At 39.4% G+C, this 14,245-nt stretch overlaps 1 protein-coding gene across 1 annotated transcript in view; it reads left to right on the forward strand.

Annotated features, from left to right (window-relative positions):
- Positions 1 to 14,245, forward strand: part of JAK2 (Janus kinase 2) — a 166,543-nt gene that overhangs the window by 58,848 nt on the left and 93,450 nt on the right. Inside the window, exon 3 of the mRNA XM_060155041.1 lies at positions 10,913 to 11,163. Within this exon, the coding sequence (XP_060011024.1) occupies positions 10,938 to 11,163 (226 nt within the window). The 5' untranslated portion in view covers positions 10,913 to 10,937. The remainder of the gene's footprint in view (positions 1 to 10,912; positions 11,164 to 14,245) is intronic.

A 14,245-nucleotide genomic window follows, 5' to 3' on the forward strand; every position in this document is an offset into this window, starting at 1 on the left:
CTGAACTAAACCCATGCATATATGGTCAATTAATTTTTGACAAAGAAGCAAAGTCTATACATGCGGAAAAGATGGTCTCTTCAATATATGGTTTTGGAAAAACTTCGTAGTCACATGCGAAAGGGTAAAACGAACACTTATCTTACACCATGCAGAAAAATCAACTCAAAATGGATTAAAGAGTTGTACTTAAGACCTAAAACATAAGGGTTATGCTCTGTTGCATTCGTCTTGGCAATGATTTTTTTTTTTTGATTTGACACAAAAGCAAAGCAAACAAAAGTAAAAATAAGCAAGCGGGAGTACATCAAACTAAAAAGCTTCTGCTTAGCAAATGAAACCATCAACAGAATGAAAAGCCAACCTGGAGAAAATATTTGTTACCCATCTGTTAAGAGGATAATATCTGAAATACATAGGAATTCAAACAACTCAATAACAATGAACCCCCAAATAACCCAATTAAAAAATGGTGGCGGCTAACAGCGCAGACCCCAGAGACGGGCATGAGACGCTAAGGCTGCTGCTGCCACCACCAAGAAGCCTGTGTGCGAGCACAGGTCACTCTCCACACCTCCCTTCCGAGGAGCGTGTGCAGCCCGCCACTGCCAGGGTCCCGGGATCCAGAGACAACTTCCCCGGGAGAACGCATGGTGCGCATCAGGCTGGTACAACGTCACGCTAGCCTCTGCCGCCGCAGGCTCACCCCGCATCATGCCCCTCCCTCCCCCCCCCGGCCTGAGTGAGCCAGAGCCCCCGAATCAGCTGCTCCTTTAACACCGTCCTGTCTGAGCGAAGAACAGACGCCCTCAGGCGACATACACGCAGAGGCAAGGCCAAATCCAAAGCTGAGCCCGGGGAGCTTTGTGAACAAAGAAGAGAAAGGGAAATCTCTCCCAGCAGCTTCGTGAACAAAGAAGAGAAAGGGAAATCTCTCCCAGCAGCTTTGGGAGCAGCAGATTAAATCTCCACAATCAACTTGATGTACCCTGCATCTGTGGAATACCTGAATACACAACGAATCATCCCAAATTGAGGTGGTGGACTCTGAGAACAAGATTTATGATTTTTTTCCCCTTTTCCTCTTTTTGTGAGTGTGTATGTGTATGCTTCTGTGAGAGATATTGTCTGTATAGCTTTGCTTTCACCATTTATCCTAGGGTTCTATCCGTCCGGTTTTTTTTTTTACTAATAAAAATTATTTTCTTAATAATTATCCTTTATTTTAATAACTTTATTTTATTTTATCTTTATTTTATTTTCTTTTATTCTCTTTCTTTCCATCTACTTTTTCTCCCTTTTATTCTGAGCTGTGTGGATGAAAGGCTCTTGGTGCTGCAGCCAGGAGTCAGTGCTGTGCCTCTGAGGTGGGAGAGCCAACTTCAGGGCACTGGTCCACAAGAGACCTCCCAGCTCCACGTAACATCAAACGGCAATAATCACCCAGAGATCTCCATCTCAACACCAGCACCCAGCTTCACTCAACGACCAACAAGCTACAGTGCTGCACACCCTATGCCAAACAACTAGCAAGACAGGAACACAACCCCACCCATTAGCAGAGAGGCTGCCTGAAATCTTAATAAGTCCACAGACACCCCAAAACACATGACCAGACGTGGACCTGCCCACCAGAAAGACGAGATCCAGCCTCATCCACCAGAACACAGGCACTAGTCCCCTCCACCAGGAAGCCTACACAACCTACTGAACCAACTTTAGCCACTGGGGACAGACACCAAAAACTACAGGAACTACGAACCTGCAGCCTGCAAAAAGGAGACCCCAAACACGGTAAGATAAGCAAAATGAGAAGACAGGAAAACACACAGCAGATGAAAGAGCAAGATAAAAACCCACCAGACCTAACAAATGAAGAGGAAATAGGCAGTCTACCTGAAAAAGAATTCAGAATAATGATAGTAAAGATGATCTAAAATCTTGGAAATAGAATAGACAAAATGCAAGAAACATTTAACAAGGACCTAGAAGAACTAAAGATGAAACAAGCAACAATGAACAGCACAATAAATGAAATTAAAAATACTCTAGAAGGGATCAACAGCAGAATAACTGAGGCAGAAGAACGGATAAGTGACCTGGAAGATAAAATAGTGAAAATAACTACTGCAGAGCAGAATAAAGAAAAAAGAATGAAAAAACACTGAGGACAGTCTCAGAGACCTCTGGGACAACATTAAACGCACGAACATTCAAATTACAGGGGTTCCGGAAGAAGAAGAGAAAAAGAAAGGGACTGAGAAAATATTTGAAGAGATTATAGTTGAAAACTTCCCTAATATGGGAAAGGAAATAGTTAATCAAGTCCAGGAAGTGCAGAGAGTCCCATACAGGATAAATTCAAGGAGAAACATGCCAAGACATATATTAATCACTGTCAAAAATTAAATACAAAGAAAACATATTAAAAGCAGCAAGGGAAAACCAATAAACAACACACAAGGGAATCCCCATAAGGTTAACAGCTGATCGTTCGGCAGAAACTCTGCAAGCCAGAAGGGACTGGCAGGATATATTTAAAGTGATGAAGGAGAAAAACCTACAACCAAGATTACTCTACCCAGCAAGGATCTCATTCAGAGTTGATGGAGAAATTAAAAACCTTACAGACAAGCAGAAGCTGAGAGAGTTTAGCACCACCAAACCAGCTTTACAGCAAATGCTAAAGGATCTTCTCTAGGCAAGAAACACGAGAGAAGGAAAAGACCTATAATAACAAACCCAAAACAATTAAGAAAATGGGAATAGGGGCATACATATCGATAATTACCTTAAATGTAAATGGATTAAATGCTCCCACAAAAAGATACAGACTCGCTGAATGGATACAAAAACAAGATCCATATATATGCTGTCTACAAGAGACCCACTTCAGACCTAGAGACACATACAGACGGAAAGTGAGGGGATGGAAAAAGATATTCCATGCAAATGGGAACCAAAAGAAAGTTGGAGTAGCAATTCTCATATCAGACAAAATAGACTTTAAAATAAAGACTATTACAAGAGACAAAGGAGGACACTACATAATGATCAAGGGATCAATCCAAGGAGAACGTATAAGAATTGTAAGAGTTTATGCACCCAACATAGGAGCACTTCAATACATAAGGAAAATACTAACAGCCATAAAAGGGGAAATTGACAGTAACACATTCATAGTAGGGGACTTTAACACCCCACTTTCACCAATGGACAGATCATCGAAAATGAAAAAAAATAAGGGAACACAAGCTTTAAATGATACATTAAACAAGATGAACTTAATATTTATACAACATTCCATCCAAAAACAACAGAATATACATTTTTCTCAAGTGCTCATGGAGCATTCTCCATTGTTCTCCATGGAACATCTCTCTTGATTTGGGTCACAAATCAAGCCTTGGTAAATTTAAGAAAATTAATATTGTATCAAGTATCTTTTCCGACCACAACGCTATAAGACTAAATATCAATTACAGGAAAAGATCTGTAAAAAATACAAACACATGGAGGCTAAACAATACACTACTTAATAACGAAGTGGGCACTGAAGAAATCAAAGAGGAAATCAAGAAATACCTAGAAACAAATGTCAATGGAGACACGACAACCCAAAACCTATGGGATGCAGCAAAAGCAGTTCTAAGAAGGAAGTTTATAGCAATACCATCCTACCTTAAGAAACAGGAAACAATTCAAATAAACAACCTAACCTTGAACCTTAAGCAATTAGAGAAAGAAGAACAGAAAAACCCCAAAGTTAGCAGAAGGAAAGAAATCATAAAATTCAGATCAGAAATAAATAAAAAAGAAATGAAGGAAGCGATAGCAAAGATCAATAAAACTAAAAGCTGGTCCTTTGAAAAGATAAAGAAAATTGGTAAATCATTAGCCAGTCTCATCAGGAAAGAAAGGGAGAAGACTCAAATCAGTAGAATTAGAAATGAAAAAGGAGAAGTAACAATTGACACTGCAGAAATACAAAAGATCATGAGAGATTACTACAAGCAACCCTACGTCAATAAAATGGACAACCGGGAAGAATTGGACAAATTGTTAGAAATGCACATCATGCCAAGGCTGAATCAGGAAGAAATAGAAAATATGAACAGACCAAACACAAGCGCTGAAATTGAAACTGTGATTAAAAATTTTCCAACAAACAAAAGCCCAGGACCAGATGGCTTCACAGGCGAATTCTATCAAACATTTAGAGAAGAGCTAACACCTATCCTTCTCAAACTCTTCCAAAATATAGCAGAGGGAGGAACACTACCAAACTCATTTTACGAGGCCACCATCACCCTGTACCAAAACCAGACAAGGATGTCATAAAGAAAGTAAACTACAGGCCGATATCACTGATGAACATAGATGCAAAAATCCTCAACAAAATACTAGCAAACAGAATCCAACAGCACATTAAGAGGATCATACACCATGATCAAGTGGGGTTTATTCCAGGAATGCAAGGATTCTTTAATATACGCAAATCAATCAATGTGATACACCATATTAACAAATTGAAGGAGAAAAACCATATGATCATCTCAATAGATGCAGAGAAGGCTTTCGACAAAGTTCAACAGCCGTTTATGATAAAAACCCTCCAGGAGCTTCCCTGGTGGTGCAGTGGTTAAGAGTCCGCCTGCAGATGCAGGGGAAACGGTTTCGTGCGCCGGTCAGGGAAGATCCCACATGCCGCGGGGCAGCTGGTCCCATGAGCCATGGCCTCTGAGCCTGCGTGTCCGGAGCCTGTGCTCTGCAACGGGAGAGGCCACAACAGTGAGAGGCCCGCGTACGACCACACACACACACAAAACCCTCCAGAAAGTAGGCATAGAGGGAACTTTCCTCAGCATAATAAAGGCCATATATGACAAACCCACAGCCAACGTCATCCTCAATGGTGAAAACCTGAAAGCATTTCCTCTAAGATCAGGAACAAGACAAGGTTGCCCACTCTCACCAGTCTTATTCAACATAGTTTTGGAAGTTTTAGCCACAGCAGTCAGAGAAGTAAAAGAAATAAAAGGAATCCAAATTGGAAAAGAAGTAGTAAAGCTGTCACTGTTTGCAGATGACATGGTACTATACATAGAGAATCCTAAAGATGCTACCAGAAAACTACTAGAGCTAATCAATGAATTAGGTAAAGTAGCAGGATACAAAATTAATGCACAGAAATCTCTGGCATTCCTATACACTATTGATGAAAAATCTGAAAGTGAAATCAAGAAAACACTCCCATTTACCATTGTAACAAAAAGAATAAAATATCTAGGAATAAACCTACCTAAGGAGAGAAAAGACCTGTATGCAGAAAATTATAAGACACTGATGAAAGAAATTAAATATGTTACAAATAGATGGAGAGATATACCATGTTCTTTGATTGGAAGAATCAACATTGTGAAAATGACTCTGTTACCCAAAGCAATATACAGATTCAATGCAATCTGTATCAAACTACCAGTGGCATTTTTCACAGAAGTAGAACAAAAAATTTTGCAATTTGTATGGAAATACAAAAGACCCCTAATAGCCAAAGCAATCATGAGAACGAAAAACGGAGCTGGAGTAATCAGGCTCCCTGACTTCAGACTCTACTACAAAGCTACAGTAATCAAGACAGTATGGTACTGGCACAAAAACAGAAAGATAGATCAATGGAACAGGATAGAAAGCCCAGAGATAAACCCACGCACATATGGTCACCTTATTTTTGATAAAGGAGGCAGGAATGTACAGTGGAGAAAGGACAGCCTCTTCAATAAGTGGTGCTGGGAAAACTGGGCAGGTACATATAAAAGTATGATATTAGAGCACTCCCTAACACCATACACAAAAATAAGCTCAAAATGGATTAAAGACCTAAATGTAAGGCAAGAAACTATCAAACTCTTAGAGGAAAACATAGGCAGAACACTGTATGACATAAATCACAGCAAGATCCTTTTTGACTCACCTCCTCCAGAAATGGAAATAAATTCAAAAATAAACAAATGGGACCTAACGAAACTTAAAAACTTTTGCACAGCAAAGGAAACCATAAACAAGACCAAAGGCAACCCTCAGAATGGGGGAAAATATTTGCAAATGAAGCAACTGACAAAGGATTAATCTCCAAAATTTACAAGCAGCTTATGCAGCTCAATAACAAAAAAACAAACAACCCAATCCAAAAATGGGCAGAAGACCTAAATAGACATTTTATACAGACTGCCAACAAACACATGAAAGAATGCTCAACATCATTAATCATTAGAGAAATGCAAATCAAAACTGCAATGAGATATCATCTCACACCAGTCAGAATGGCCATCATCAAAAAATCTACAAACAATAAATGCTGGAGAGGGTGTGGAGAAAAGGGGACACTCTTGCACTGCTGGTGGGAATGTGAATTGGTACAGCCACTATGGAGAACAGTATGGAGGTTCCTTAAAAAACTAAAAATAGAACCACCATATGACCCAGAAATCCCACTACTGGGCATATACCCTGAGAAAACCATAATTCAAAAAGAGTCATGTACCAAAATGTTCATTGCAGCTCTATTTACAATAGCCAGGAGTTGGAAACAACCTAAGTATCCATCATCGGATGAATGGATAAAGAAGATGTGGCACATATATACAATGGAATATTACTCAGCCATAAAAAGAAACGAAATTGAGTTGTGGTGAGGTGGATGGACCTAGAGTCTGTCATACAGAGTGAAGTAAGTCAGAAAGAGAAAGACAAATACCGTATGCTAACACATATATATGGAATTTAAGAAAAAAATGTCATGAAGAACCTAGGGGTAAGACAGGAATAAAGACACAGATCTACTGGAGAATGGACTTGAGGTTATGGGGAGGTGGAAGGGTAAGCTGTGCCAAAGTGAGGGAGTGGCATAGACATATATACACTCCCAAACGTAAAATAGATAGCTAGTCGGAAGCAGCTGCATAGCAGAGGGAGGTCAAGTCGGTGCTTTGTGACCACCTATAAGGGTGAGATAGGGAGGGTGGGAGGGAGGGAGACGTAAGAGGGAAGAGATATGGGAACATATGTATATGTATAACTGATTCACTTTGTTTTAAAGCAGAAACTAACACACCATTATAAAGCAATTATACCCTAACAAAGATGTAAAAAAACACAAGCAATGGTCAAAGGATCTGAATTTTTTCCAAAGACATACAAAAATGGCCAACAGGTACATGAAACGGTAATCAGCGTCATTAATCATCAGGGAAATTCAAATCAAGACCATAGTGAGATATCACCTCACACCTATGAGTATGTCTATCATTCAAAGGACAAAAGATAAAAAATACTGGAGAGGATGTGGAGAAAAGGATCCCTTGTAAGTTTTTGGTGGGAATGTAAACTGGAACAGCCACTATGGAGACAGTATGGCATTCCTCAAGAAATTAAAAATAAAGCTACTACATGATCCAGCAATCCCACTTCTGGGTATATGTCCAATTGAAAGTTAAACATTATTCTGAAGAGATACCTGTACTTCCACATTCATTGCAGCATCATTTGCAACAGCCGAGGTATGGAAACAACCTAAGTATCTGTCAGCAGACGAACAGATGAAGAAAACGTGGGGAATGTATATGTGTGTGTGTGCACACGCTCGCACACATACACAGAGGAATATTATTCAGCTTTTAAAAAGGAATACTTGTCATTTGTGACAACGTAGATGAGCCTGGAGTACATCATGCTAAGTGAAATAAGCCAGCGAGAACCACAAATCCTGCATGTTATTACTTATATGTGGAATCTTAAAAAGTTTAGGAAACAGACAGTAGAAAAGTGGTTGCCAGGGTTAGTGGAAATAGAAATGGGTAAAAGGGTAGATTTTCACTTATAAGATAAATAAGTTCTGAGGATCTGTGTATAACGTGACTGTGGTTGATAGCACTGTGTTGTAGAATTGAAATTTTCTAAAGAGTAGAATTTAAATGTTCCCTCACCCACCAAAACGGTAAATTTATGAGGTTGATGGAGATGTTGACTTAATGGGGGGAGCCTTTCACAATGTATACATATATATTAAATCATCATATTTTATACTTTAAATATTTTATTTGTTAATTATACCTTAGTATAGCTGAAAAAAATTTATTTCAAAGACTACAACAGAAAAACCCTTAATGCCGCATTGAGAGATCTACTAAAATACATATTTCAATAAGAAAAAGTGAGTCCAAAAGGAAGGCATAGGATCCAAAATAATGGTAAGCACAAACTGATGGAATTCTAGCATATTTGCTCTTTAATGGCTAAGAATTCATCTGATGGCTTTCTATAGCTGAGTAATAGAGGTGGTGTAATAGAGTACGAGAAATATTTTTAAAAATTTCTATTTTTGAACAAATGAAAATTGTTTAAATTTGCGTATCCAAATGCAGAGGAACTTAAAAAATCTGGCAGTTTTGCTCACAATTGCCAGTTTTTTGTTTTATTTTTACACACTGGTAGTTTTATATTATTTGAATAAGTATTAACTCTAGTATTATCTCTAATAGAATAAGGTTCTTGTAGTTGAATGTAGAACTGTGTTTCATATTGCAGTTCACTTAATAATCACTTTATTTATTTAATATCTGTATTTAGAACAGTGCCTGGCATATAGTAGATGCTGTGCAAGTGTGTTTGCTATTATTCCCGTCCTCTTCCTTCACGTAGCTCATGATTTAAATGATTACGTCTGTGAGGAAGGTTGTCAAATTTTCAGGTCTTCCAAATATCAGTGTCATGTTTTAGCTGCCAGCTAGATTTTGGTCTAATTGCCCTGCTTTCGTTCCTAATAAAAGTCTGTAAAACAGTAGTCCTTATTCTCCTCACCTTCCAAAGTCAAGGGACAAAGTCCTTCTAATAATGGTATTACAGATCTCCCAAGTTTGAAATCCTCATACTATCTTTTACTTCTGGCTTCTATATTCAGTTAGTCCTCATGGTGCATCAAGTCTTCCTCTTTTATTACCTCTAACCGTCCAACTGTTACTGTTTCAGTTCAGGATCTTAGTACTGCCTAGGTTATTGTAATAGCTTTCTGACTATATCACTTCACCTTTCTGATCATTATTGACTGTGGGATAAAGTTTAAATTCTTTGGTCTGACATTTGGACCTTCTTTTATTTCGTACTGTATCAGTTAGGATTGCACTTACTTATACATAATAAGGTGTCTGGTGGTTGGTAGGGGATTCCTGACATTGATTCAGCTACTTAAGGTTACCAGGTCGTTTATTCTCTTGGCCTTTCCTTCATGGTTACATGGTGTTACGGTGACTGCCCTACCTATATTCATGCTTAGATTCAGACAGAAGGTGAAGGGGAAAAAGTAAAAGGAGACATGCCAGCTACGTCAGCCTTTTTTTAAGGAGTGGTCCTGAAAGTACCACCCAGCAACTTTCACGTAAATCTCATTTGCTTAAACTGGTTCACATGGCTATCCATGGGGAAGTAGAGGTTTTTTGGGGGGGGTACATTGGTATACCCCCCCATTTGGGCTTTTGTATCAAGGAAGAAGGGGAAAATGCATACTGGGTATGTAGCTGCAGTTTTGTTACAAGTATCCAGGTCTTAGTTGTGGCGTGCAGGCTCTTTGTTGCAGCATGCAGGCTCCTCTCTAGTTGTGGCGTGTGGGTTTTCTCTCTCTAGTTGTGGCGCACAGGCTCCAGGGTTCGTGGGCTCTGTAGTTTGCAGCACACGGGCTCTCGTGTTGAGGCGTGGGAGCTCGGTAGTTGTGGCACGTGGGCTTAGTTGCCCCACGGCATGTGGGATCTTAGTTCCCTGACCAGGGATTGAACCAGCGTCCCCTGCATTGCAAGGCAGATTCTTTACCACTGGAGCACCAGGGAAGTCCCTATCCATCTGTATTTTTAATCTTTTCCTAAATGGTATAATTTCTCAAATACTTCACTCAGACCAATAAATTATTGAACATATCTTGTATCTTTCTACTCTTCAGAACAGTTCCACTCTTCCAGAACGTTCTTCCTCTTCCATCCATCAAAATCCAATCCATGCTTCAAGAACAGTTTTAAATATGACCTCGTCTAATAAAGCTCATCAGTTAATCCCAGCTTGAAATGTTATTTTTCCCTTCCAGATTCCAATAAGCAATTGTCAGAGTAATCTGTTGAGAAATCATGTTGCTTTGTGGAATCTCTTCTTCTGTTGTCTGTAACTGATTTTGTTTGTTCTGTTAGTGTTATATATTTATATTGTGGTTCCTCAGTGTATAAGCTTCAGTTTTATTGTCATTGTCCACAGGAAGTTTATAATTTTGATATCTCTCACTGTGCTTTGTATATAGTAGTATAGGCATACCTCATTTTATTGTGCTTCCCCGATACTGGTTTTTTACAATTGAAGGTTTGTGGCAGCCCCGTATTAAGCAAGTCTATCAATGCCAATTTCCCAAAAACATTTGCTCACTTCACGTCTCTTTGTCACATTTGATACTTCTTGCAATATTTCAAACTTGTTCATTATTATTATATTTGTTATGGTGATCTATGATCAGTGACCTTTGATAATACTATTGTGAAAAGATTACAAATCGTTGAAGGCTCAGATGATGGTTAGCAATAAAGTATTTTTAAATTAAGGTATGTACAATTTTTTTTAGACATAATGCTATTGCATACTCAGTATACTACAGTATAGTATAAATATAACTTTTATAGGTACTGGGAGACCAATAAATTTGTGTGACTTTATTGCACTGGTCTGGAACAGAACCCTCAGTATCTGTCTGAGAAATGACTGTACATGATACTTATTCAGTTAATGGATTTGACAGAGTCATTGCTGTCAGTGAAGACTTCTTTATATATGAAGGATAACTTATGAATATCACTTCCATTTGTAACTTTGGTTTCTCTTACAGGCAAATGTTCTGAAAAAAAGACTGCATGGGAATGGCATGCCTTACAATGACAGAAATGGAAGGAACATCCTCATCTCCTGTACATCAAAATGGTGATATTCCTGGAAATGCTAATTCTGTGAAGCAAATAGATCCAATCCTACAGGTCTATCTTTATCATTCCCTTGGAAAAGCTGAGGGGGATTATCTGAAGTTTCCAACTGGAGAGTATGTTGCAGAAGAGATTTGTGTTGCTGCTTCTAAAGCTTGTGGTAAGTGTTAAAAAGCAGTGTTTTTCTTCTTATTAATATATCCGTACTTTAATTATGCTACTCTTAACACAATGTACATGTATAATGTATTTTTATGCTTCTGTGACTGACAAGTGTTTTCATATGCATATAAAATGAGAATATCACTAAAGTAGAATTTAAGGTAAATTCTGTGTTGAGCTAGTGGTATAGACTGAATGTTTGTGTTCCCCAAAATTCGTGTTGAAACCTACTCCTCTAATGTGATGAGTTTGGAAGTGGGGCTTTCGAGAGATGAATCAGTTATGAGGGTGGATTCCTCATCAGTGGGACTGGTATCTTTGTTAAAGAGACCACTGAGAGTTCCTTTGCTCCTTCTACCATGTGTGGACATAGCATGAAGATGAATAAGAAGATGAACTATCTATGAACCAGGAAATGGGTCCTCATTAGACACCACATCTGCCAGCACCTTGATTTTGTACTTCCAAACCTCCAGAAATGTGAGAAATACATTTCTATTTTTTTTATAAACCACCTTGTCTGTGGTATTTTTGTTACAGTATCCTGAATGAACTAAAACAAAAATTGGTACTGAGAAGTGGAGGAGTGCTGTAATAAATTCCTAAAAATGTTGAAGTGGCTTTGGAACCTGGGTAATGGGTAATGGAAGAGGTGCATGCTAGAAAAAGCCTACATTGTTGTGAACAGGAGATTCTGGTGTGGACTCTAAAGGAGGAGAGGTGTACAGAAAAACCTCAATCTTCTTAGAGAACACCTGTGTAATCCTGCGCAGAATATTGGTAGAATTGTGTACTGTAAAGACCATTCTGATAAGATCTCGGGTGGAAATGAGGACTGTGTTATTGGAAACTGAAAGAAAAGTGATCCTTGTTGTAAAGTGTCAAAGAACTTGGCTGAGTTATGTTCATGTTTTAGTGCTTTGTAAAATGTAGAGCTTGTGAGCAGTGAAATTGGATATTTACTTGAAGTAATTTCTAAACAAAGGTTTGAAGGTGTGGCTTTGAGCCCTCCTAACTGCTTATAGTTGTAAAAAGTTAATAAACGGAAACCTCAATAAAATAGAATCAGGAGACCAGAAGGGGGAGTTCTCATGCTCTGCAAGGATACCAGAGCCCAAGAGGAAGAAGACTCCTCTTCTTTGCTGGCAAGGACTCAAACAATGAAAAACCTTGGGCTTCTTGTTTACTGTAGCCCTCCCCTCTAGGACAGTGTTCTCCTTCCCTTGCCTTGGGGGAGCATCCATGTGGCTCACCATGATTGCAGACCCCAGATTGCAGTTCTCTGCTGATCCCAAATAAATCCATCTTTTCTGGAAAAATACCTGGCAGCCTGTTTGTTTTAGGTCAACATAGTATAATAAGAGAGAAATAACTTATAGGCATAATTATAAATGTTAAGCAAAAAGGAAGCAGGACTTAAAAATTTGGAAAATTCCCCACCTATCCAAAAGATGAGAAAGCCTGTTCAGTAGAGAACACTAAGGGTGTGGCCAAGCAACCATTTGTTAAGATTAGTGTGGATAAGCCATCTCAACAGGAACCAGATGCTGCTACCTAAAACAATGGAAGAATGACCCTGAAGACAGTTCAGAAATCACCAGGACTGCTGTCTTAGCACAGGGCCTGGAGGCAGAATGATTTCAAAGGAGGAGATGCCAGTGTTTGGAGACCTTGAGCTTGCTGCTTGGTGCTACCTCACCTTGAGGGCTCTGCTGGTGCACTGCCGGTGCTGAGCTCCTTGGCTGCCCCAGGTGTGATTCTGGCAGCCCCTGGTGCAGCAGCTGCCTCTCAGCAGGGTGCAGGCAACAAACTGGTGGAATAAGCCATCTCCACTAGTGGAGAATGCACAGGCCCAGGGGGCATGTCTGACTCCACCTAGATTTCAAAGAACAGGAGCCATCCAAATCCACTAGGGCAGGGCCGCCAGGAGCCTTAGGTGCCCACCCTCTGCCCAGCAAAGCTGAAGGGGCAGGAATGCTGCCCAAGTGGGTCCTGTAGGTAGGACCTCTGCTTCAGTGGGCCTGGAGGGCAGAGTATCAAGTTAGAGGATTATTCATGGACCTTAAGGTCTAATGGAATTTGCCCTGTTGGGTTTTAGACTTGCTTGAGACTTGTCACACCTTTCTTCTAAATATCTGTTCTGTGCCTGTTCTGCCATTGTATTTTGGAAGCACATAACTTGTTTAATTTCACAGGTTTACAGCTGGAGAACCTCAGGATGAATTGTACCTTGAGTCTCATCCAAATCTGCTTTAGATGATATTTAGATGAGACTTTGAACTCAGACTTGGAGTTGATGTTGGAATGAGTTAACATTTTTGGGGCCATTGGGAATAGAATGAACATATTTTGAATGTGAGAAGGATATTATTTGGGGGGGTCCAGGAACAGAATGCTGTAGATTGAATGTATCTCTTCTCCCTCAAATTCATATGTTGAAACCTAATCTCCCAGTGTGATTGTATTTGGCGGTGGGGTGATCAGGATATAAGGTTAAGTATCACCTTCTCTCAGTTGCTTTTCTACCCATTTGTGGCTCAGTTATAGAACTTGTCTCTTTGAATTATGGATATTCGTGTCTCTTTTTTCAAGATACAGTCAGTTGTGGTATAGTGTGAAATAGGTGTTCCTAAAATGCACTATGCTCTGCAGAATTGTGCAATAAAAACCATAGGGCTTAGAGGAAAAATGAGATTAGTGGCATAACATAAACTTCGTGACATTAAAAAAAACAATAAAAACAGCACATGTTAAATGGTAACAAAATATATAAAATCTGAAATATATTTGGCACTTTACCTTAAAGTCTTGAAGCTTGCTTGTGGAAGTGGGCGCTGGAAAGGTTGCATCTTGTGAGTTAGTGTGAGGCTGTAGAAGGAAAGTATCTGAGATCACATGAGAAGTTGTAACACCACATATAGATGGCTGTGGCTCATAACATACATGGTAAACTGTATGTTCCATGTATGTTCTCAGTTTGGACGCCAGGCTGAAGGAGTACCCCCTATGTGAGACATGATGTTCTCCTGGTAAAGGCAAAAGAACATGAGGACTGCTGGAAACGAAATACCTCCCTACTG

The sequence above is a fragment of the Lagenorhynchus albirostris genome, chromosome 7, assembly GCF_949774975.1.
Source record: "Lagenorhynchus albirostris chromosome 7, mLagAlb1.1, whole genome shotgun sequence".
Taxonomy (NCBI): domain Eukaryota; kingdom Metazoa; phylum Chordata; class Mammalia; order Artiodactyla; family Delphinidae; genus Lagenorhynchus; species Lagenorhynchus albirostris.